The sequence below is a fragment of the Lepisma saccharinum genome, chromosome 3 (genome assembly GCF_977018435.1).
Source record: "Lepisma saccharinum chromosome 3, izLepSacc3.1, whole genome shotgun sequence".
Lineage (NCBI taxonomy): Eukaryota > Metazoa > Arthropoda > Insecta > Zygentoma > Lepismatidae > Lepisma > Lepisma saccharinum.
Window position 1 is genome coordinate 108,489,739 of NC_139231.1, and position 26,933 is coordinate 108,516,671.

The window sequence follows — 26,933 nt, forward strand, 5'->3', positions numbered from 1 at the left end:
TATAAAATTTCAAATAAGGTAATTCCTAACTTAAACATAAAAAGCTTATGTCCTAACTTAAACACAAATAGCTTATATTGAAAACTTTCTTCTACTAATAAATAAAGTTAACAAAAGGACCATTATGCCATTACTCAACAATCAATTACATGAAAAGAAATTTTAACAGTTCACTAACGAACTGCAACCAGCTAAAGAATGGAGAATATTAAATAATTGTAATTTTAAAACAAGCACGGCAATACTGTGGATTATTTACAACTTGTTTTATCACTACATGGCATCATACAATGACACAATAAACTGACATCAGGCTTATCATCAAAAAGTGGGCCAAGGTAAAATCTGGTTGCAGATTTTGAAATATTAAGTAAATTTACATATGGGGATGGAAAGCAGTTAAAAGTGAAAATTCACTGATTAAATGATTGGTTTTAGTTTATTTTGCTTGTATGCCACTTTTGGCTGATCACAAAGATGAGGATGAATGGTGATAAGACGACATGCATACACATACATCGACAGAACTCAACACAAGTCTCATGGAAGATTATACTGGCTGTGAGTCCAGAGCCTTGTTAGTCTGCATAGTGCAATTTATTGATTGATCGATTGATTTGTTTTATTTTCTTTTGTTTCTTGTGCCATTTTTGGCTAATTTACGAAGATGGGGATAACTGATGATATGATGAAATTGATGAATGGACATTCACAAACATCCATGTCCAGGCCAGGATTCGAACCTCGGACCCCTGGTGTTGTAGCGCGACGTGCTAACCACTCCACCATGTGGGGCTGGCAGAGTGCAATTTAGGGTTTAATACATGGAAGAGAGGTTGACATTTGGGATAAGTGGAAACTGATGCATGTTTCTGTGAAACTTATAACAATATGTAAAACACACAATCTACGGAGAAACTAGGACTCACTTTATCTGTGAAACTGTCTTTATCTTCTTTGATCAAAAAACAATTTTGCTGATAAAGTGAGTACTAGTTTCTCCATATTTATCTACTACAGCGTGTCTCTTCTCACAATTATGAATACAATCTACAATAAAATAAAACTACACAGAGTGAAAACCCTTTAATTACTGTTTTATTTACATGTAGCTTCATATACTGTACTTCTTGCAGGTTCCGAGTTATAAGTGTTTGAGAACCTTAACACTTTCTGCGTGTCTATCAATCGAAATGTATCCTTGCAAACTAATATTGGTACATAAAAAATAAAAACAACAAGTCTAAACAATGAAACCCATGCAATGTTCTGCTGAAAGAGGGGTCTGAACTCATTTGGTAGTTAAATCTGGAGACACTTGTCTGAATGTTAGTGACAATGGTTTTACACTTGTATGCAATGTCAATAGGACATTACCCATTGTCTACTGAATTTTATTTTACTTCTTCCAGCACAGTGTTTTGAGAGTGCACATCTCTCATCTTCAGGTGAACAAATTTCTTTCTGTGATTTTCTACAAATTTGATGAAGTCCATCTACTAAGGTCCATCGTAGGTTCAATTCCCACCACCAGCAAAAACAAATTTGTTGACCTGACCTAGAGAAGCTTTAGAATAAGTAAAAGTAAAAGTAACAGTGCCAGATGCTGGTAAATGTGATGAGGTCAACTGCTTTTACATGTACAAGATCCAAGAAGTAACACGCATCTTTACGAGAGGAGTTACATGAATAAAGGAAATAAATTTTTTATCTTTCACATGCTGCAGCCTGCAATTGTTATAAATCCTTTTCAAAGGAATAAATTATGTAATAATAAAATAAATTATTATAAACTAAATAAAAACTGCTGGAAACAAAACCTGTCTGCCTCAGTTGCGACCATTGATTCGAGTGCACATGCGCTGAATGGATACAGGGAAATAGGTTCCGTGAAACAACATTGAAGTTACACACATACTAATGCACTGGAAAAATATGTTAAGAGGGGACTTAAAAAAAACACCCAAGTGCATACATACAACATATCGATCTGAAACCAGTCTTGTTTCATGACTGTTTCTACATCTTTCGCCTTTCGCATGTAGATTCGTCATCTTGAGCTAGTCTTGTCTTCCACAGTCAGACAAAATGCAACAAAGTTAAGTTATCGATTTTTTTTTTTTTATACTTAAAGATAGCGAACACATCTCTAAGAAGTCTTGCAGTGAGTAAACTGAGTATATCTGAGGAACAATGGATACTTGATCCAAATTACAATAAGGAATCAATGACTACATATTGCCGGCTGAATACTGTTTTGTCGTATCTCCACCTTTTTGTCGGTGATGAGTTGATGATTTGATTGTGTTCCGTACATGTTAATGCATCACGTCCAAAGTAACATATCTAGTTGAGAGGTGGTGTGAATTGTCAATAATATTAAAATGTTTATGCAAATCTTGTAGTGTATTCCAAATCCACATATTCAAACTTTAGCCAGGTCTCCTGAGAAATAAGCGCAGATGGACATACAACAAAATAGTATTCAGCCAGCGATAAAAGCACCATGCTCCTAAAGGTCCTTAATCTCTGCCATTCAAAATAAGAGGTAAATAATTAAATAAATCTGTTTTGCACCACAATATAAATTATTTAAAAAACAAAATATGAAAATTAATATTTCCCCACTTCTCTGAATACACAATGAAGCATTTCAGGATCAACATAATTTTTGAGTATTAGCTACATCTTATTCTTCTGCAGTACACTTAGCACTCATTGAAATCCAAAAATTCTAAACAGGTGAACATGCTGAGGTTGAGATCTTCCATGACCAAAGAATTAACCAGAAAACGAGTGGGAAATACTGCTCCATACCTTTGAAAAACCAGTGAAGATACTTCGAAGTTCAAGTCTGAAGCAATTGCAGCTTCTTCTGCCCCTTGCTCCATACAACCAACAAGTTTTGTTTTATATGTATAAAATTATATCAGGATATATAAAAAAGGTAAAGTATCCCATGTGAATTGCCCATGGCTATGAAGGAACGTAAGGGATGTGAAGGTAGGATCCAACACATACTTGATCTTGGCTATAGTGAGTGAGCCCCAGAGCTACTTGCAGGGACACTAACAGGAAAATTCCCACCCGAGATCTCCCAGGTGCTCTATAGACTGAACCACTGTAGATTTATTTAATTTTTTAAAAAAACAGGCAATTACTGTGAAACATTCTGTACAGATATTTAGGTCAGGCAGTGCCTGGGTAACCAGATAGAAGTGATCAGGATGTTATGACCAATGAGAATCACTATTGAATTTGAAAAAACTTCTTACTCGACATGCAGGAACAATTGTAGAACAATCTGACTTACCTTGCAGACAGAAAATTAAGACACAGCACGAAACAAATTGAAAACTCAGTTCCAAGCTTTCAATCCTTTCTCAGGGTCATCAGCAGGGAGGAAAACATGCAGGTTGGAGAATATATATGTAATATGTATGCACGGTCATTTGACCATTACAACCCGTTAGTTGCAATGGCCAGTAAATACATATGCTTAATTGAGAGAGCGCACTAGCAGTCAAAAATAGAATGGCAAGTCTGGACTATATGTTCTGGTGCATATCTCATTCATATTTTTTTCCTTTCTAGAAAATTGAAACATAACTTTGACACAGAACTACCAGACAACAGCTGGGAGGAAATTGTGCAACAAATTATCACAGACAAGAAAATACAATGCAACACATATTTAACATTTTCCTGCATTGTAAGCTTCTTCACATAGGTTATCTGAAAATTGAAGTTCCACTCTAAAAGGTAGAGCCACATATTTATGGTAAATAAGAGAATAAGATATTGGTACAAAAACTGGCCATATTTCGGGATCAAAAGCAGTAAATAAAATGGAATTTTGGTGTTAAAATGGTGAATAAAAACTTAAATTCCATTAAAAAACTATACTTATTACACAAAATTAACATTTCACTTCTAATTGCAAATATATATAGTTAGAGTACTAAGTTTTTTCCAGTGTAAAGGAGTCCATTTTTGCCGCTCAAATATTTACAGCAGAATTAATTTATTTGTGATTTGCATCACAATTAATCAATTTTCCATGATTTGCATAACTCGCAGGATAATTCAGACGTCAGAAGGTGTCTTGTCGGTAAATAAACTCTAAATTTCATGTTTATGAGCTTATTTCGCATTATTTCGTGACAAAATCTGGTATCAAAATGCACGTCTTACCTTTCAAAAACATGGAAAATTAACATTACAATGTGTTTTTTCACATTTCGTGTTTTCGTCAAAAACGAAATATGCATGCCGCTACTAATAGGTAAGTAAAACAGTAATATTCATTAATACTATTTTTCAGTATAACAAGTTAACACCCAGTTTCAAAGTGATTAGATACAGCTGTGATATCATTGACAAATTGGATGAATAGCACCTTGCTCTATTTTTTGGTTACTGATGACCTGGTAACTCAACATGTGCCTGCCCTAAAGCTGTCCATACACAATCAAATGTATCATGAGCAACACATTGAATTAACACATGACATGTTTCTTACCGAATTTGTGGTAAAACTTCAAGAATTTCAATTTAGGAACAATTCTAAATAAGCTTTTCATTACACATTGTCGCGCACATGGTATTAAAATTGATTATAAAAAAAACATTGAGGTTCAGAATGGATGAAGAGAAGCAACACAGAAAAATTTGCAAGTGGATCTGCACAAGAAGGAACGAGTATTAAAGTGGTGAGTTCTTTTTGATTGCTGGTTGCCTGTGAAAAAATAACAAATGCAAAATTACACGGCCATGGCTTGATGTATCTAGTGATGTTACACATACATTATCTTTCAACATCCCTGAATTAAAACACAAGGGCCAGTCCCCGTGGCAGAGTGATGAGAACATTGTGCTACAACGCCAAGGGTCCCAGGTTGGAATCCTGGTCTGGGCATGGGTGTTTGTGAGTGTCCATTCATCAATTTCATTATATCATCACTCATCCCCCCTCTTCGTAATTAGCCAAAAGTGGCAGAAAAGTGAAGTAAAATAAACTAAATCAATCAAACTAAAAAACATTGGCGAGTTGGAATATGGCATCCTTTGTTGGAAAAATTTTGCAGTCTGAGCATGCGTTGTCAAGTTGGTAGGTTTGTTATTTTGCAGCAAGCTAACGACATTTATAAAATATCATGACTAAAGGTAGAGAAGAATCGGTATTGAATTCATTGTCTTAATCAGTTCCATAACAACAATTAATTATGAAATTACGTACACAATGATGGGCGTTAGATATATAATAGTGGTAATTGCTATTGTCTTGTATTCAAGGGGGCACTCGCCAACCAAACACATTTTTAGAATTAACAAGCTAATGGATCTTGTGTTAACCTCCTGGGACCTGAGAAGCAAGTTAATGAGTATTTTTTATGATTTCGCAAATGTAACCGTAATTTGGCAAAATAGTCTTGGGCCCTATTTTTATGGGGTAGAGAACTTTATGATTCTACTTCCCCCTAAAGTTATGTCCAAGTTCGATTGAGATCCCCAAAAGTTAGACTATAGACTATAGATTTCTGGAGGTGGGTGTCAAAACCTCACTTTAAAAATTGTACATCCAGTACTGGTTAGCTGTTTTGATCATAAAGTGGACTTGGCCTTTTTTTTCTGTCAAGATACAAATGTAAATCGGCAATTTTCAGCAATTATTTAAAATATGTTTTGTTCAAAGCTCCTTTTTTTTTTTTTTTTTTTAAAAAAAGAAATTGAGTGGCATAAAACGAAGCGTGGAGTGACCCCATTTAAAATTGTCGAGACCCCCCACCCCTGCAACCCCTCTCCTCTAGCAGCCACAAACATATGTATATAGCTACACACACAGCATATAAAGCATTATATCATGCGGCCTCAGTAGAATTTCCCCCCTCTGGAAATTTCTTAAATACCACACTGATCAGAAGGCAGAACAAGAAAAAAAAAATGCTTTTCTTTTTCTAACTCCTCGCTTTGTGTCTGGAACTCGTGTTTCCTAATTGTCAAAACAAAACAACCTTCCGAGAGGAGATTCAAAACAATGCCGTTTTTCTTCCCTTTGGATGAGTCATAGCTCTGGAGCCAGGAGATGAAACATTTGGCGTCGGTTGCCAGCCGCCCGTTGCTTGCAGACACCCCTCCCACCGGTTTGTAATGGAAGGGAGGGGAAAGGGGTAGAAGGATCACTGCTTGAAGTTCTCCAATGTTGTCATGTCAATGCTTCAGACATATGAGCAAGATTTCCCATGCGGGGCATTAAAAAATGAGAAAGCGGCTGAATCCTTCAATTACTGCATAGCTCTGCACAGTGCCCAAGTTGGTGAAGATTGGCATCTATTTTTTCACTTGCAGTACACTATGTTCGTTGAATGCACGTATTCAAATTGAAGAGCAACTGGATAATTTTAGACGCCAGAGGAAAGTCTCTTCGCTTTTAAGTTAATTGGTTAAGTTGTCTCGTGTAAGGGGGCTAACTTCCACAGGAGGAAGAAAATCGGGGCAGAAATACTTGGTGGCACTTTTCAGTAATTACAAGACTACTGATTAGGGATGGGCGATATCGGAAATTTGATATAGCGATATATTGTCAAGAAAATATCATCACAGACGATACGATACTATATTTTTCCATATCATGATATCGGCGATATATTGTCTCCATGATATATATCACCAAATACGATGATATATTGCCGACACGGTATATATATTGCCAAAATATCATGATGATATATTGCCGACATGGGGTGTGTGTGTGTGTGTGTGTGTATCGCTACAATATCGTGATGATATATTGCCGACATGATATATATCATCAAAATATCATAACGATATATAGCTGGCACAATATATATATTGCTAAAATATCGTGACGATATATCGCCAATATATCGTCTAGTTGATATCGCCTGGATGATATTTTTTTAAATAGCGATATATCATCTGGACGATATATCGCCCAACACTACTAGTGATGATACCATAGGGGGCATGACAAAGCAAATGCCCCCCCACCACCCTGCAAATGAGAAAAAGGTGAAGGTAAAGTGTCCCATGCACTTTGTACCATGTCGTGACGCATACGGGATGTGGGAGATGGTGTATTCAGCACCATGCTCCAGCTGCCTTTACCCCACATATTCTCGAATTTTTGCCAATTTGAAGGTGATGTGATCAGCACCATGTTTGGGCAGCCCCCATGCTCTTTTGGCCCAAATACGCATTTTAATGACATTTAGATGTGTACTAAATTTGGCTGCTCTCAGAAAATATTGCCGCACATCTCGTTTATTCACTCATTTTTCCTGGCCCCCATCACTTTACAACCTACGAGTTACGGAATATGCATAGAGAAAACATTCTCTGCCTCACATAATCCCAACCTTGCCCCCCCCTTCCCCCCACACAATTGATTTGACACAAATATTTTTCCGTCAGTGAGGAAAATATTGCCCTATCTGTCCATAGAAAAAAATGATCACTTTAGCTTGTGCATTTTCAGCTTCATTCTGATAACCAAATGATATAGCGTTCGTTCGTGAAAAAACTTCAGATTAAAAATAATCCAACAACATCCAATCATATTGCCTAAGGAATCTAAACGAATTTCCATTGAAGAAAAAGTGCAGTTGTTATCCGGTATGGCAAATCCTTCTTTTTTCTCCATCTTCAACGTTGAAAACAAGAAGAAAGGAAAAGTTTTTACAAAGTTTTTTTCTTTCTTTCGTTCTCGTCAAGTATGAAGAATTCAGTAAATGTGTGGTCAAAGAAGCGAATGGTGATCGAGTCTCGTTGTCAATTTTCCACTTGTGTTTTTGTGGAGGGGAAGGGCAAACAAAGACACCTCAGTCACACATATTATGTCCAAACTCTAGGGAAGGCAGCATTTAGAGAGAATCGGTTTGGCAACCGCGTGCTTGTTGTCTGAACCCATGGCAGAAGGATCGGCCCATTTCGTCTTCACGGGGAATGCAAGAAGTGCAGTTTTCCATTCCTGTCCCTCAAGGGAGGTATGACAAATGCAAGTTGTACCCTGCCTCCCCCCCCCCTGCCTCTTTGCTCCCTCCTCTAGTAGGAAAGCCTAACATCTGGAAGTTCAATGTCGCATGGTGAATGAAACAGTTGCAAAAGCAAGAAAAGGGAGGGAGAAGTCGCGTAGTCAACACAACAGGTTTCTGCCAAATTTTAAGACATTGTCACAGCTCGGAAAACATATGAAGCTGGAAACTGGAGTTAGAGCGAACGTAAAATCGAGGTGACCGTCCTATTATTTAACATGGCCTCTTGCTTGGGTCTGACAGGATGAACGTATTAAGCGGGAAAACGTATAAAGCAGGAACGTACCAAGAAAATACATCACACTTCTTTCAAGTTTCAAATATACATATATTTTCTTGGGCAAGAAGAATTATCTTTATATACAAACTGCCACCCTTCAGTAAAATGTGAAATCATTGTCAAATTTTTCTTTGACCATGTACAATGGCAACTTCAGGACTTTCAAGATTTCCAATAAGGATGTTATTCAAAGACTTTAAACTGTCGATTTTTATTGGATCATAAATGCTCTGTTTCAATGACAATTGAATTGTTTACGGACAGCTTAAGACAGAACTGCTTCGGAGACAACATACATTATCAGTTGAAATAAAAATGTTCTTCACTTACCTCATCTGTTATTATCCATGGCATTTTTGGAAGAAAACTGAGAACAACATCTGAGAACTTGCTATGTGGTACATCATGCTCAATCAACAGAACCTCATTCTCTGTGTCCTTGTCCCCAATGTTACCCAAGGCTCGAACAAAATGGCCCTGAAAGCATAATTTAACAATGATAAGATAACGTTATGTTAAAAAATACAAGTGAAAATGTGAACACTAGTTCCAAACTTACAATCCTGAGTACCAAACTTAAGTGGACACAAGAAGATGGAGAAGTAGAGTAGAAGGCAGATGAGAGAGAGAGATAATATTACGTATTAGATATTCCAAGAACCTTGAGTATAGCAGCAGAGTAGTAGTAAGTAAGCAGGTAGTATACTTAAAATTACAGATAATAAAGTAGAAAAAGGTTTAAAAAACTTTCCGAATTTCAATGATTGTCAAATGACTGAAAGAAAGCAGCGAAAGCATCCATACAAATGTGGCATACTCCCATGTTCTTGCATTAAAAAAAAGAGCTTTGTAATTTTTACTCTGTGGTATTCACACATTGAACAGCGAGCCTTTTATTGATTTACTGCACGACTGTCTGCACTTTCTTTCTTTCTTACGGAAAATGTAACTATCAGTGACTAATGTGTATTGCAGGGCTGCATACATACAGGATGGAAAAATCCAGTTTTTCAAGGGCCTCTACAAGCTGTGAAAGTTCGTCAATGCTGTGATTGATTCATTGAGTTGGTGTTTTAAGTTCCCTTTATGCACAGAAAGGCTAATCAGGACTGGACCTACAGTTTGAAGAGGGATCTGAACCACTATGTGCCTCCACCAGGTATCGAACCCGGGACCCTTGATCACAAGGCCACTCGTCAATGCTGTGAAGCGACATCATATATATATAGGAATAGGGTTAGAAATGGTGCCAGAAGGGCGGATAAATACAAATGGAAGGAGACAGTAAACACTTACCACACGAATAGAAATAATTCAATATTTCGCGATTTGAGTCTCATTTTCAAGAAGGTAGAAAAATGATCGACGACACTGTGAGTAGAGGCCTCCTTGAAAATGAGACTCAGATCGCGAAATATTGAATTATTTCTATTCGTGTGGTAAGTGTTTACTGTCTCCTTCCATTTGTGTATGTATGTATATATATATATATATATATATATATATATATATATATATATATATATATATATATATTGGATAAAAGCAAGGAGGGCCAAAAGGGCTAAGTAAAAATCAAAGAAGGTAAAAGGAAACATTCACCGGACAGTAGAAAAATTAAAAATTTTCGCTAATTTCATAGCATCATCGGTGTGAGGAGAAATAGACGGAACCGGGAGTTGGGGCCCTGCAGAGTTGCCAGGTCCCCATCGAAGAAGAAGCGGTGCGTAGAACGAAAAAAACACTTTCGTCACCAGGCTCATCGTAAACTGTGAGTGTGTAGGATGACTTGGGAGGGGGGCGGGTGAGGGTTGGGCATTAAGGCTCATCGTAAACTGTGTGTGTAGGATGAGTTGGGAGGGGGGCAGGAGGGGGGGTGAGGGTTCGGCATTACTGGGTGGCCTTGTTCAGGCCAGGTGGAGTGGTTGCACTCATGACCGATATATAGGCCCTCTCCCATCTCTTGCGAACAGAGGTGTTGGCTGGTTGGGGGTAGGAGATGGATGATCGCTACCCGGAAGCAGTCGTTGAAACTGATGTTGTGGTGGTTGGTGTGGACAGCGACAGTGAAGTCCAGGTTGTGGGTGGAGGAGCGGTGGTTATTGATGCGGAGGTTGAGGGCCGTTGATGTTTCCCCCAGGTAAAAATCACCACAGATGTTGCAGGTGAGGATGTAGATAAGGTTTGAGGCATGGCAGGTCCCTTTGGGATGGAGGGTAAATTTGCCAGTGGCCGTGTGCACCTGGAGGGTGTGAGAAGTGATGAGGATGGGGCAGGTCTTGCACCTGGGGCGGTTGCATTTATGGGCAGGGGGGTGTTGGATGTATGGTGAAGGAGTGTTGTGGACCAGGATGTTTTGGAGGTTGGGGGGGGGCGTTTGAAAACTACTCTGGGTTTGTCGGGAAATATGTTTTTGGTTTCGGGATCACTGTGGAGAATTGGGAGAAGAGAGTGCAGTGTGTGCCTGATTTTGTTGAGGTGGGGATGGTATTGGGTGATGAGTGCAGGTGGGTTGGTGGCAGCAGGTTTCTTGGTGGTGGTGGTATGTGAGGCAGCTCGCGATATTTGCTTGGTGACCAGGATGGAGGGATATCCACGGTTAACCAGGGCCTGGTGTAGGCGGAGGTTATAATTCTGGCGGGAGGTGGGTGAAGTGTTCAGGCGCTGTCCCCTGAGGGCCAGAGAGAATGGAATGGCTTTTTTGGTGTGGAACGGGTGGGAACTGGAGAAGTGTAGGTATTGCATGTGGTTGGTGGGTTTTATGTGGATGGAGGTAGTCAGGTGTCCTCCCTCGATGTGCACGTCCACATCCAGGAAGGTGATCTGGTTGGGGGAGTGTGTCCAGGTGAATTTGAGGGAATGGAAGTGGTTAAGTTGGTCCAGGAAAGCTGACAAGGATGGTTCTCCATGTGTCCAGAGCATGAAGATGTCGTCGATGAAGCGGAGCCAGAGGAGGGGTTGGAGGAGTTGGGTAGCCAAAAACTCTTGCTCAAGTTTGCCCATGAAGAGGTTTGCATAGGATGGGGCCATTCTGGTACCCATGGCTGTACCTCGGATCTGTAGGAAATTTTGTTTTTCAAAGGTGAAGTTGTTACAAGTGAGGACAAGGTGGGCTAGGTGGGTCAGGAAGTTGGTGCTGGGGTTGTGAGGTTTGGGTCTGCTATTGAGATAGAATTCTATGGAGCGGAGGCCATGGGAGTGAGGTATGTTGGTGTAGAGGGAAGTAACATCGATGGTGGCAAGGATGGTATCTGGGGGCAATGGTGGAAGGGTGCTGATTTTCTGGAGGAAGTGGTTGGTGTCACGGAGGTAGGAGGGCAGAGCTTTCACAAGAGGCTGGAGATGGGAGTCAACAAAGGCTGAGATTCTTTCTGTGGGTGAGTTATAGCTGGACACAATGGGTCTACCGGGGTTGCCAGGTTTGTGGATTTTGGGCAAAAGATAGAAGGTGGGGGTGCCGTTTGTATGTATGTGTATATATATATATATATATATATATATATATACACACACACACACACATACATACATATATATATACATACAGTATTCTGTGCCTCTACTCCATGTGACGCCGATCTTTCTTCCTTCTACCTTGAAAATGCGAAATACAGAATTATCTCTCTTTGTGGTAAGTGTTTACTGTCTCCATCATTTGTGTATATATATAGGGATGGGACTGATTAATCGGTACTCTATCGGTATCGGCCGATATAGGCATATTGGTGTATCGGTAAAATTACAGATTATTTTACCGATCCGATATATAGATTATTACCTGATAATTTAGTGCAAAATTCTGCCCTTTTGTTGTAATTTTTATGGATAATATCCATGAAAGGGTTACTCCTCCCCAAAAATACCCACCCACCTTGCAGTAAACACTGGTGAAAGTACTTCTGTTTTCTATCGACTATTTCTGGCAACACTGTCTGTAGAGATGCTACGGTCAGTATTCTGTGCCTATACTCTATGTGATGCCGAACTATCTTTCTTCTGCGTTGAAAATGCGATATATATTGCAAAATATCGAACTATTTCTCTTCGTGTGGTAAGTGTTGTTTACTGTCTCTTTCATCACTTGTATTTTATCCACCCTTCTGGCACTTTTTCTCATCCTATTCCTGTGTTAATATATATATATATATATATATATATATATATATATATATATATATATATATATATATATATATATATTAACTGGTCAGGTGCATTTCCTACCACATCCACATTATGACTCCTTGTCGTCATGGGCATGTGGCCTACAGACAAAATTATAAAATTCAAAGTTTGCAAATATTGGTTTTCGGAAGGACATGAGGATAAAATATTGGAAATCTTAGGGACATATGCACCCACAATATTAGATACTAAACAAACAATTATACAAGAATGGCAGCAGGTATGGACCTTGGCACCACAAGGAAGAAGAGTATTTAACCTCATACCAAACATCCAAGGAAGACTTGATACGACATACTTCCAACCAGCAAAGGGACTGATCCATTTCATTACAGGCCATGGGCCATACGGGGTCCACTTACATAGGTTCAACCTGAGACACCAAGTGAGACGTGTCCATCATGCAACTACTCTCCAGAACACAAAATATTTCATTGTCCTTCTACCAAACCCCTCATCAACCAATTGAGAGATTCCTTAGAAACTTTTGACACCTATCAGTTCATAAGATCCGAGAATTTCTACCAATTAGCAGACTTAATCTCAAAAGAGGAACTATTACGTTTCAGAATCCAAATCCATAATCACCTCATCATACCCAACCAACAACTGAGAAGATCCGAATGCTTAAGAACACAGAGACAAGCAGAACTAAACCCTCCATAGCTCCAGTGAGATCCCATCGAGGAAGACCTAGAAACACCAGAGGGAGCAATGTGCATAAGATAATTCACTTCATTTGGCAGGAAAGAAGAACAAAATACATAGATGACAACGAGTCCAGCCAGGATCCCTGATAAAAGCCATCAAGTTATCACACTAAGGATTCGACCCAGAGCATAGGCTAATATTACCACCACTAACAGATAACAACCTGTAACACTATGTAGTACTTTTTATGAGACACCCTCCTGACATATCCAGGATTTCTCATTTCTCTGGCATCCAGGAGGTCCTTCCCATACTGATGTTCTCCAGTACCCACTTCTCCTACTGCGATTCCAGTGAGACACCCTTCCTCCTTAATAGTCTTGAATTACCTAATCTCCACACTTCTTACTAGACCTTTACTAATCCATGGTGATGAACATTTAACAGATAAAAATTAACAAATAGAGGCCTTTAAACTTCCTACCACTTTTAATTAGTAACTTTGTCAACTTTAAATCCTTAACCTAATAACTCTGTTATCCCATTTCATACATTTTACACTAGAATTTACCTTCTGATTACTAATCTGCTCTCTCTAACATTAAGATTTAAAATCAATAATTCTACATCTAACACAATAACATTTTAACCATACTAAAACTATTATATGCAAACCAATGATTATTCTGGTCTCTGAATATCATTGGTCCTTTTTCTGATATATCATGTAAAAAAAAAAAGATAAATGGAGGAATCCGGTAAAAATTTCATGACACTGACGATCCGGTATAATTTAAGTCACCTGGACAATAGTGCATACCTCCGAATGTATGCGGTTGGTTGAGGGCATTTTTCGGGGTTCTGTGGTGTTTGCTTCTTGTACTTATTATCCAAAGCTCCACCACACCCTTCTCTTCCAGGTTATTACGAGGAGGTTTTTGCGTCAACGAGAATATTTGTTTATAACGTACAAATCGCGATGCTCCAAAAGGTAAAAACTGGCAACCCTGCTTCCCTTAGCGGGAGAAATATGTACCTTCTCTGAGAAGCCACGCCCCTTGCTTCTCGTAGCGAGCGAAGTTTCTTAGACTGCAAGCAGTGGTAATTCAGATAACGCCAGAACAGGAGGTTCTTCCTCCAGTAGGTCATGTCGACAGGCAGGTGATGCATAGGATTTCATTTTGAGCCTTTTTCACGGGGCATGGAATATTAACGTGTGCTTACTTTTTGCCTTTTGTTTTGTTCTTGTAAGGACTGGTCCACCTTACATATATTTAGTAATAGTATAAAATCAGTTAGTCATAAATTCATATGATGTTGAATATTCCGTGCCATTATAGTTTCGGTCCAAACTCAAACGTTTCTAAGAGAAGGTTCGTGTCCAACTATGGAAGTGTTTCCGATCATCCTGAACTTTCTCTTCTTCTGTAAATAACAGTGCATGTATGGAATTGATTCCGATTGTTTTTGTGGTATCTATTTATCACCAAAATTATTTATGGATTGTCATTTTTAATTGTTTGTTGACCTACATATAAAAATATACAGGGTAAGTCAAAATGATGGACCCGATTTCAGACATTTATTGTGAAACATAATAAACAAATGTTATTGTGAGACATGTGCTAAGAAAGGTAAACTGTCAAAGTTTTTTTCAAACAAATCACAAGTGTTCTATGTGGGTACCTCGCGTAACACTGCACACATCATATCTCCTGCCAAACCTTGTGTAGCATGTTGCGGTCAATATCAGCAATGGCTGCTGTGATGCGGGCTCGCAGGTCATCCAATGTTGTTGGAAGTGGTGGTACGTAAACATGATCCTTGACAAAACCGCACATGAAGAAATCACATGGGTCAAGTCGGGGGAATGAGGTGGCCAATGAAAGAGAGGTCGATCCTCCGGAGATGCACGGCCTATCCAACGTTGTTCCAATGCCCCATTGATGGTCCCAAACGTTGCCATGGTAATGCGCAGGGGCACCATCCAATTGGAGAATGAAATCTGTGCTATCCTCTGCAAGCTGTGGAAGGATCCATAGTTGCAGCATATCAAGGAAAACAAGTCCTGTCACAGTACGTTCATGGAAGAAAAAGGGCAAATAAATCTTTTCATGGGAAATGGCACAAAAGGCATTCACTTTGGGAGAATCACGTTCGTGTTCCACAAATTCATGGGGGTTAGCAGTTCCCCAAATCCTTAGGTTTCGTCTATTCACTTTCCCTGAAAGGTGAAAAGTTGCTTCATCACTGTAAATTAACCTCTCAGAGAACCCATCCGTTTCCATTAATGCGAGGAAATCAGCACAGAAGGATGAGGGCAAAGCATAATCAGTGTATTTTAAGGCTTGAACTAGTTGCAAATAGTAGGGTTTAATTTGTAAACGTTTCCGCAGAACCCGCCAGACAGTTTTCTGTGGAAGTTGAAGTTATCTCGCTGCCCGGTAGGTGGACTTATGTGGACTCCGCACAAGACATGTGCACACTCGTTCCACTGTCTCTTCCCCAGTCGATGGATCGCCAGTCGATTTTCGTTTATAGATGCAACCCGAATCTCTGAAATGTTAATACCACTTACGAATGGTCGGCCTTCCCCATAGGTGGTTCTCTCCGATATTTGGTATGGAAATGCCATTGCACACTAATCACAGACTTGTTCACATGATAATCAAGCACACAGAAAGATCTCTGTTCTCCAGTCAATGCCATTTTCCTGCTCGCTGCTGACTCCTAGCGGTAGAAAGTGGAAACACTGCGTGGAAACTAAACTTTGAAAGTTAACCTTTCGAAGCGCATGTCTCACAATAACAGCTGTTTATTAGATTTCACAGAATACATTTCTGTAATCGGGTCCATCATTTTGACTTACCCTGTATATAATGTGTGCCATCAGATATTTTGTAATTGGAAAAGTGAAATTGCAATAAGAAATGTGAGATATAGATATGGATGTACAAATTAAGGGGATAAGGGATTGTTTCCGCTTATATTATATTATTCATGTTACAATAAATTTATCACTATTTCAAAGTTCAACGTGGCTAATTTTGTTTTTGCTATCAACATTGTTAATCTGTCTAGTCATCCGATAAATTGTTTAATGGAGGGATATGTTAGGAGTTCTTTTTGGGTTAAATGAGAAATTGGAGTGGAGTAAGGGTGTTCGAGTTGCAATCATTTCTGTATTTGCGGGTCTGGAAAAGCCGTGGCTTGACGATCACACAAGGCTGGACCAGCTATCCAATAATATGAAAAAGAGGGAATGACGTAAATTTAGGATTGGGTACGAGAAATGATCCACGGTATTCTGAAGTCAACATTGTGGCCTAAACTCTCGGTATTTAAAAGGGAGGAAGCAGGTTGCGTGAGATTTATTCGTAGTCTACTTTAATGATAAGTACCGTATTTACGCGTGTATAGTGCGCATGCGTATATAATGCGAACTCTGGTTTTGGATGGGTAAAAGTGACAAAAAATTGTATCTCGTATATAATGCGCAGTACAATCAAATTTCAAGAAACAGCTTTCTTAGTTGCAGGTTGTAAATCTGTTGCTATTCTGATCAAGAGTGAATGGTGTCATACCTATTCAATTGCTCATTCCTTCTTTTTCAAAATTTATACTTTTTCTTTCTGTGACTAATGTAACATTTATGCGAGGCAAATTCAGGACCTTCCAAATAGAAGTTAGCAGCAGAAGATTTCTTCCAGTAAGGAATTTACACACTCCATGTATGTCATATTATTTGTCCAGTAATACATTTTAATTTTTATTATCTTTTTCCTTATGTTTTCTTTCATCCAAAGTACCATAAATATCAGAACTTTTCTTCATTTTTTGGTGAACTTATTTCAACCGCATTTCACATTAACGTCGTTATCTTAAATGGAATACTGTTTCTATATTCAGAAACTGCAGGATTCAAGCTTTACAACAATATATAACAAGATAGGGTTCCGTAAACATGAAAAATCAATGCAAGTGTCCCAAAATCATGGAATTAGCCTGTACGGTTTCATGTTGGCTGTCTGAATTATTCCGTGCATAATACGCACCACAGTTTCTGGGGGCAAAAATTTTGGAAAAAAGTGCACATTATACATGAGTAAATACGGTATTCAACCTGGTTCCTCTCACTGGCCAATGTTGATGTGAGGAGGTCATTAGTTTTTTGATTGCTTAAAATTAATTTTTAAGACTTCCAAAGGCTTCCAAAGACATTTTTTTTTTGTTCGAACCTTTATTATATATATAAATGCTACAGAAGATCTCATGCTCCTCTCTTGTTGACACCATGGTCAAGCATACTGAGTTGTGAGGGGTCAACTCACGATATTGCTATGAAAGCTTCTGGGTTTAAGTCCTGGCTCTGGGAATAGGTGTTCCTTTGTTGATTGTTGTTGAGTTAGTGTTTTAAGTCTACTTTATGCACAGTAAGGCTAATCGGGACTGGACCTACAGTTTAAATATCTCCACTGAGTATCGAACTCGGGGCCCCTTGAGGGTGTTCCTTTGTATCTGTTCAATTACATCTACCAATCATTGCAATTAGCCTAAAGATTACAAGGAGACAGAATTACCACCATGCCACTGGGAAAGCCCCTTATTCTATTAACTGATTAAATAACATCAAGAACCAACCCAAAATTCAAATTTTCTGAACATCAGTTGGGGCATGAATGTTTAGTGTGGACTCTCTCAGAGTGTTACATTATCTACTACATCACAGAGGACAGCATTGCTATGCTGGATTGAGTATGGAGCAGATTATTTTACATGAAGGAATCTATCTGTTCATTATAAATTAGAGAGGGGCTGATGTGAAATTCTGACTGGTACCGATAAAGTTCTGACATAAAATTTACCAATATTAATATAAAATTTTGAATGGTTCTTGAAGAACCTGAATGGATCATTGACCTCCTTAATCTTGCATGTTTTGAGGTGACTGTAGTGTAAAACAAGTTGTATATTTAAACATTTACTTTTTTAAAAAGTAGGGTATGGAGATTATCCACAAAAAATATAACAAAATGGCAGAAATTTGAACTGAATTATAAGATATTTATAGATATATCAGATTGGTAAAATAATCAGTAACTTTACCGATAAACCGATATGCCTATATCGGCTGATACTGATATAATATTGATTAATCTGTCCCATCCCTACTAAAAATACAACTATTTATTTAAGATCACATAATTAAATACCACACATTGTGAAATAAGAACTGAACTGCTTTACTGCATCACTATGTGTTGCACAGAACTAGTGTATAAGAAGTGCAATGGAAGAACATGACTAATTTTGTGAAGTTATTTTGCATCATGAAGAACACAATTGAGTACACTAAAGAGCATTCAAGTGACATTCTGTTCTAGATTTCAATGTAGACAACAATACATTATTAGTAGGGGCATGCATATTTCGTTTTTAACGAAAAAACGAAATTTCAAAAAACACATTGTAGTGTTAATTTTTCATGTTTTTGAAAGGTGTGAGATGCATTTTGAGACCATATTTTGTCACGAAATAATGCGAAATGAACTGCAAAAAGCGAAATGAACTCTTAAACACGAAATTCAGGGTTTATTCACCGACGCGACACCTTCCGAGGTCTGAATTATCCTGAGAGTTATGCAATTTCCGGAAAATTGATTAATTCTGCTGTTAATATTGGAGAAGCAAAAATGGACTCCATTACACAGAAATAAACTTAATACTCTGAGTACTTAAATCAAATTTAGGATTATATTCACAATTTTAAAACCAATATGTCTCTTTATATACCACTTTTCATCCATTTTTTCACCGCTATAACACCGATATTTTATTTCATTTACCGCTTTTGAACCCGAAATTGACTCCGTTTATGTACCGAAATTTTGCTTTTTTATTTAACAAAAATATGTGCCTCTAATTACACTGATAAACAATGAAATACTCCTTTAAATAAAACTAAGTGATCTTTATGTATTCAGATGTGCTGATAACGAATATCACATCCGTTTTCCTGTATCACCTAATTTTTTTGCAGAACACCCACATTTTATAATTTTATGGTTTCAGGTCTCCGCCCCCTGCTCAGTATTTGGTTTAAAGTTTGGTTCCTAGCAAATGGATAAGAACCTTTTAGCGACCTTGTGTGTTTATGACTGGCATTTAATATTTCGTGGAGGAAACATTGGCAGTAGAGTAATTTACTGTTTCTCTGTTAAAATTTGTTCTTTTGTGGGTTAGTCGAGTCTTAACTTCCTTTCCGATAACTTCGCGAGTAGCCGTATTTTATGTTTGTGTATGTTCGTGAAATTGTGAATGTAATATTGTGTATAGTGAAGTGAAGTGTAAATTGTATTTTAACAAAACGATAAGAACATTCATAATAGTTTTTTTTAAAATAAATATATTATAACTCAATTAATGAGTTCGCCATGTCATGCAAATGTGTGAATAACCCAAACTTGTTTTGTTACGTTTGCGGGGAATTTACTCCTAAGTCACAGAGAAATACTATCACTCCTATAGTGAAAAAAGCATATGAGTTGTATTTTGGAAGTAAAGTAGACGAGGGAAAAAGCTGGACACCAGGTGAAATTTGTTGTAATTGTTCACGGACATTACGTGGTTGGCTTAATGGCACTCACAAATCAATGCCCTTTGGAAACCCTGTAATATGGACAGAACAGAAAGATCATACTACGGATTATTACTTCTGTTTAACAAACATAGTGGGATGTGGTTCTAAATCAAAACATTCTATATTTTATCCTGATGTTCCTTCAGCCAAGAAACCTATGAGTCATGATTTTATACCAATTCCTAAGCCTCCTAAAGAATGGACAGTGGATGAAACAGAACCAAGCAGTGTTTCTCCAGATGAGGAACCTGGACCCTCATATTCAAACACCGATCCAAATTTTCCTGATACAAATATACCTCACTTTATTTCCCAATCCGAACTAAATGATCTAGTCAGAGACCTCAACCTTTCTAAAGTTCAAGCGGAATTATTAGGTTCTCGTCTCCGAGGGTGGAATTTATTACAAGATGCTGTTAAAGTGTCATATCGGAAACGCCAACAATCACTGACACATTTTTTTTCTGTTAGTAATGAGTTAATTTACTGCAATGATGTAGAAGGCCTTCTGCAAGAACTTGGAAGGAGTCACAACCGAAACGAAACAGACTATTTTTAGATTACTCTAAGAATAGTGTAAAAGTAGTATTGTTGCATAACGGGAATATATTACCCATCAGTACCCCTTGCCTATTCTTCCACCATGAAGGAAACATATGAAAATATGGATACAATATTGAAAGTGATAAATTATAAAAAATATGGTTGGCAGATATGCGGAGACCTCAAAATGATTGGTATGCTGTTAGGCATGCAGTCTGGGTTTACAAAATTTTGTTGCTTTCTTTGCGAATGGGACAGTCGGGCAAAAGATAAACATTACAACATTGTGGATTGGCCCATACTAAAAAACTTAATTCCTGGAGAGAAGTGTGTTAGGAATCACCCTCTACTTGAGAAAGAGAAGATTTGTTACCACCTTTGCATATAAAGTTAGGGCTGATGAAAGATTTTGTTAAGGCTTTGGATAAACATGGTGAGGGTTTTGGGTACTTGAGAAAAACATTTCCTAAACTCAGTGATAGTAATTTAAAAGAAGGCATATTTATTGGGCCGCAAATCCGTGATATCATTCATGATGACAACTTTGTGGAATTGCTAACAGAAAAAGAGAAATGCGCATGGTTAGCTTTCAGACAAGTATGTTGTAATTTTCTTGGAAATGTGAAAGCTGACAACTGCAAGGAACTTGTTAAGAACTTATTGAAGTGTTATCAGCGCATGGGGTGCAATATGTCCTTGAAAATTTACTTTTTACATTCGCATTTGGACTTTTTTCCCCTAACTTGGACACGGTTAGTGACGAATGCGGCGAGAGATTTCACCAGGATATTTCTCTCATAGAGAAACGATATGCAGGTAAATCGGTACAGAACATTTTAGCAGACTACTGTTGGAACCTCAAGGAAGAGGTTTCTGGTGGCAGTTACAAACGGCAGAGTTCAAGAAAGAAATTTTGAAAATGTGAGTAAAGAATTGTTTTTTTCCTTTTTTTGCATGAAATTTCTTCATTGAACAGTCAAAATCGATCCTATATATATATTTTCATTGTTTTATATTTCATAGTTATTCACTTCAATATTTAAATCTTATTTCATGAGCAAACAAACAAAAATAATTTCAAATTTCGATGTATTACAAAGGGAATTAAATTTTTATTAAAAACAAAAAATGAAAATCCAGGGAAAACGATAGGTGATACAGCATTTCTACTTTCAGATTTGGATTCAGCGGGGTTGAATTATAATTAATCACCTATTTTCGTTCAAAGGAGCAAAAAAAAGTTTGAATTTGTTCATCAGTGTTATTAGTGAATGTAGCTATATACTCTATGTGATCAGAAGTATCCTGACACCCACCTGAAAATAAAGTACAAGTTTGGGCAACCCTCCATCGGGAACACTGGAAGTCAATATACTGTAGTGTTGGCCCAACCTTAGCCTTGATGACAGTGTTCACTCTCACAGGCATACTTTCAATCAGGTGCCAGAAGGTTTCCTGAGGAATGGCAGCCCATTCCAACCCATTCCTCGCAGAGCGCCAAAATGAGAAGAGGTATTGATGTGAATCAGTGTGGTCTAGCACGAAGTTGGCATTCCGAAACATCCCAGAGATGTTCTATCAGATTCAAATCAAGACACTGCTCAGGCCAGTCCATTAATGGGATGTTGTTGTCATCAAACCACTCCCCCACAAGCCCTGCAGTATGGATGGGTGCTCGGTTGTGTTGAAAGACACAATGGTCATCCCCGAACTGGTCTGCGACGGTAGGCAGCATGACAGCTGTTAAAATGTGAACGTAAGCTTGTGCCGTGACATTGCCATGTAAAGCAACAAAGGGGCCAAGCCCCCTCCTGGAGAAACATGACCACACTGTAACCCCGCCACCTCCGAATTTCACTGTCGGCACTATACAGACTGGTAGATGTCATTCACCAGGCATTCACCACACCCACACCCTACCATTGGATCGCCACATTGTGTACTGTGATTCATCACTCCACACAACGGTTTTCCACTGTTCTATGATCCAGTTTTGAAGCTCCTTGCACCCCACGAGGCGGCATTTGGCATTTGTCTGTGTGATGTTTGACTTATGAGCAGCTGCTCGACCATGGAAACCAAGTTGCCGCACTTTGCGCCAAACAGTAATGGTGCTTGGAGTAGATCCTGATGCAGTTCGGAATTCCTGTGTGATGATGGCGATGGATGATTGACGATAATGCTGTACAACCCTCTTCAACACTTGATGGTCTCTGGAGGTCAACATGGGAGGTTGGCCTGCAAGCTTTTGTGTTGTACACATCACTTTACTATAACATCGGAAACAGTGGACAGAGGGATGTTTAGGAGGGTGGAAATCTCGCACACAGACTTCCTACACAAGTGGCACCCAACCAACTGACCACGTTGAAAGACTGTGAGTTCCTCAGACCATCCCATACAGCTGTCTCACAATGTCTGCAGACTAATGAGTACGCTGACTATGTGTTCCACGCGGTAGATGGCAGTACTGTGCCGCCCTCTATGATAAATACAAGTTTCGTGGTGTGTCCGGATACTTTTGATCACATAGAGTATTTAAAATAAAACATTAAAATAAACCATCTATACAATGAAGACATATGTATACAGCTTTTTGAATGTGACTTCTTATGGACTATCCGGTGAGTGTTAAAAATATTTCGAAGATGTCCACTGGTTGGCCTCCAGTGTTGATATCTAGAGAGAACTTGTTGGTCTAACCTAACTAAAAATGCTTTAAATACCACACAATTTATTACAATGAAAAGTACCAGCAATGCATAATGTAAATAATTACTGATTTTTTTTACAAACTTAAGAATAAATCGCAGACGTTAGCTTACCATTGGGTATCTTGAATTCCGGGGCCAAGAATCAATTGCAACAATGATTTTTTGCCTGCTTAGAATATCTGCCTGCCTAGTCTCAATTCGTATTTTTGGTATTTTCTTCTCAGCAGGAACGAAAATATGTCGAACAGCCTGAAAAAGAGAGTTCATTTATAATTTTCTTCCATAAATTTGTAATGAAACTTAAATGTATACATTAACATATATTGTATTTACTCAAGTACCTCATGCATTTATATATAAAAAAAACAAAACAGAAATGCAAGTATAGCCATAAGAAGAATAAATAGAGGCACATATTTTTGTTAAATAAAAAAGCAAAATTTCGGTACAAGAACAGAACTAATCTTGGGTTCAAAAGTGGCAAATAAAATAAAATTTCGATGTTATAGCAGTGAAAAAATGGATAAAAACCAACATATAAAATGACATTTTGGTTTTCAAATCGTGAACATAATCCAAAATTTGATTTTAAAAACTGAACTTATTACAAAATGAACATAACCCTTCTAATAGCACATTTATGTACAGAGTGTTAAGCTTATTCCTGCATAAAGGGGTCCATTTTTGCTTCTCAAATATTTACGGCAGTATTAATCAATTTTCCGTGAAATGCATAACTCACAGGATAATTCAAACTTCAGAAAGTGTCGAGTCGGTAAATAAACTCTAAATTTCATGTTAAAGAGTCTATTTCGCATCATTTCGTGACAAAACTGGGTAGGAAATTGCACCTCACACCTTTCAGAAACATTAAAAATTAACATTACAATGTGTTATTTCATATTTAGTGTTTTCGTCAAAAATGAAATATGCATGCTCCTAAGAATAAGGAAACAGTTCATACATTCTTACAATAGTTGCAACTTGAATTACCAAAGATGTGGTGTAGCTGTGACATCACAAGTACCACGGTTGACCTGTGGAATTCACTTCATACATGACCAGGAAATGATTGCATTCACGTTAAGTGAAGTATAACTTACTGTAAGTTATGTACATTAAACTTCACTTACCCCTTGAACTGGACTCGGCTGTAGAATTCCACAATACTGCCTCCACTTTCGTCTGACAATACCAACTATTTTTCCAGTTGGACGTTTCTCAATTACTTTGCCTTTGGGCTTAATAGCATCTTCATCTTCTAAAATATCACCTGCAAAGAAAACCTTTTTAATCAATGTACATAAAAATTAAAACAATTCTTCTTCTTAATTGTTTACAATGCTTGATAAACTTATAACAGGTGTCCCACTCGAAGGTAGCCCCGCAAAAAATCACGTCATTGCGTAAATATTTGACCGTTTGCGATGAAATTTTGAGGGAATGTAATGTATTCCATGAGGAAGGTGACGCGGCAACACTGTACGCTGTAGCCGTTGAGGAAGAGTGGCAACTAACAAGTTTTGCAAGTCTACGTCGTTGGCGCCGTGTTTTGAGTGAAGTGCGAGAAGTATCGGGACAAACCATGCACCCTCCATGAGTTACGGGAGAACATCCACTGTGAAATCCACGCAGTGACACACGACGTTCTGGCAGACACATTCACAAACTTGCAACGTCGTGTTCAAAAGTGTTTAAGATGCTGGGGGAGGACAATTCCAGCACCTCATGCAATTTCATTTCATTTCTCACATATACAGGTATATCAGATAACAATTTTGTTTCATTTCCTCTCCACCTACCCTTTTTACACAACAATTTCTGGGGCTAACTTCGAGTGGGACACCCTGTACTACAGAACAACAAATACATTTAACTTATATTTATCAAGCACTATATCTCATTTCGTGTTTGTCACACTGAGAAAGTAGTTACAGAATAAAAAAATAAAAAAACCTGATAAATATCATTTTTCAGTCGTCATCGTAAGAGGACAAGCATGGCAGTATTTAGTACTGTGGTTATGCTTAATGGTACTTTTTCTTTGATCACAAGATTTCTGTAATTGTGGCAAACATATACATCTTGTTTTTAAAAAAATATACTTCCAGGAAATTAACGTAGAATATTTTTTTTATATATTTAGTATAAAAATATATTACACTAAAATATTAATTGTGACGAAAAACAATAGCAATTTGGGTATAAATAAAACAAATTTGACCAAAATCGAACCATTGACTTTTTTAAAAAAAATGGAATTTAAGATGTGGCCCTCCCCCAAAGAGAATGAGATCATGCTAGGATGGGTGTTGATAATGGTATGTGCATATGGTGTTGTAAACGAGTCTCTCTCCTATAAAAATTATCCAACTCCTCCGAAAACAGATTGATTTCAAATGAAAGCCGAAAAGAATGAGATTTGTAGATGGCTATTTTAGTAGTTGCACACATAGACCCCCTTCTCTCTTCTGCTCCATTATTATTTATCTGCTTTTAAAATAAACCTCACCAAATGTGTTTGCAGGCTTGAAAAGGTCACCCGTCACTTGTCAAACTCATGTTTTGACTAGTGAAAAAATGGTACGGAAGTTGTAAAAACCTAGAAAAAAGAAATTATCTAACCTAACTTCCCTACCCCAACACACATACCGAAGCTGACAATTACTATTTACTAATTAGCCTCATCTAGTTTTTGCACTTTCTGACACTAGGTGTAGTGTAGTTGCATCCCAGTGTCCGTGCAAGGAAATCACGTTCAACCAACGAGACACTGTACGTAAAAATTGCAGTGCTCAAGTTCAGAAGATTGAACAAATGTCTGCCTGCTGCTCTCAATGATCATCTGATTGGTTAGCACATACCACGTGACCATGCACAACATTGTACAGTCACGGACACTTCTGGCCTGTAAAAAGTACATTGACTTTCAATGGAATTCTTACAACCCAGAAGTGTGTGTGATTGGACACCACCACTGCAGAATGTTGTGCAAATGGTGCAGACACCAAATCAACGAAGTAGACAACTTAGTGTTGCACTTTGTAACCGAGACAAATGACTGCAAAGAGAGACAAAAAGTGAAGTGAACTAGACAGGGATATTAGTAACAACACACTTCAAGACTTGTGTAGAAATAAAGTAAAAAATGAGTCTTGTTACATGTTGTACCATGCATTATTTGGTGGAAAAACCCGTTCGTACAGCATGTGTACTATACTGTAAGGGTTAAAAATATGATTACCTGGATCTTCTTCGACATCCTGCAGAACAATGTCACTTGGCGCTGACCACTCACTCTCAGGCAACAACTCAACAGCTACAGTATCTCCATCAACTGCTCGATTCAAACCTTCTCGGCCTTGCACCAGAATCTGGAAGAAAAAGGGGAATTCATTCATAGCAAGTGTGTCCAAGAAAGGATTCAACAACATTCGATCAATGCTGGAAAATATCAAACAGCCACCTCAGGACTTGCACTACGTATATAATTTAGGTGTACATAAAGTTTATGTTTGACATATAAATTTTGTAAACACTTGTTCCTTGTGCACTCATAATATGAGAGGAAAATTATGATGAGTGTGAATAATGTGTGGCCAGCCATCTACCATACCAAATTTATGTGATGTGAAATTATCTTGATATAAATTTCAGAAATTTAATTTCAAAATGATATGTATATAAAAGTTATATCATATGAAGACTTTATACAATAAATTGAGGACAATATGTTAATTAATATAATAATTAACAGTTGGGCTGAAGAGTATTTGAAAATAAGATCCTTAGGAAAATATTTGGACCTAAAAGGGATGAGGAGACAGGTGAGTGGAGAAGGTTACATAATTTAGAACTACATAATT

General features: G+C 38.0%; 1 protein-coding gene across 1 annotated transcript in view; it reads right to left on the reverse strand.

Moving 5' to 3' along the window:
- Dis3 (exosome complex exonuclease RRP44-like protein Dis3) overlaps nucleotides 1-26,933 on the reverse strand; it is a 126,187-nt gene that overhangs the window by 70,376 nt on the left and 28,878 nt on the right. Inside the window, exons 6-9 of the mRNA XM_083119135.1 lie at nucleotides 26,312-26,441; nucleotides 24,201-24,340; nucleotides 23,179-23,316; nucleotides 8,665-8,811 (exon numbers count right to left, since the gene is read on the reverse strand). Coding sequence (XP_082975261.1) covers nucleotides 8,665-8,811; nucleotides 23,179-23,316; nucleotides 24,201-24,340; nucleotides 26,312-26,441 — 555 coding nt within the window. The remainder of the gene's footprint in view (nucleotides 1-8,664; nucleotides 8,812-23,178; nucleotides 23,317-24,200; nucleotides 24,341-26,311; nucleotides 26,442-26,933) is intronic.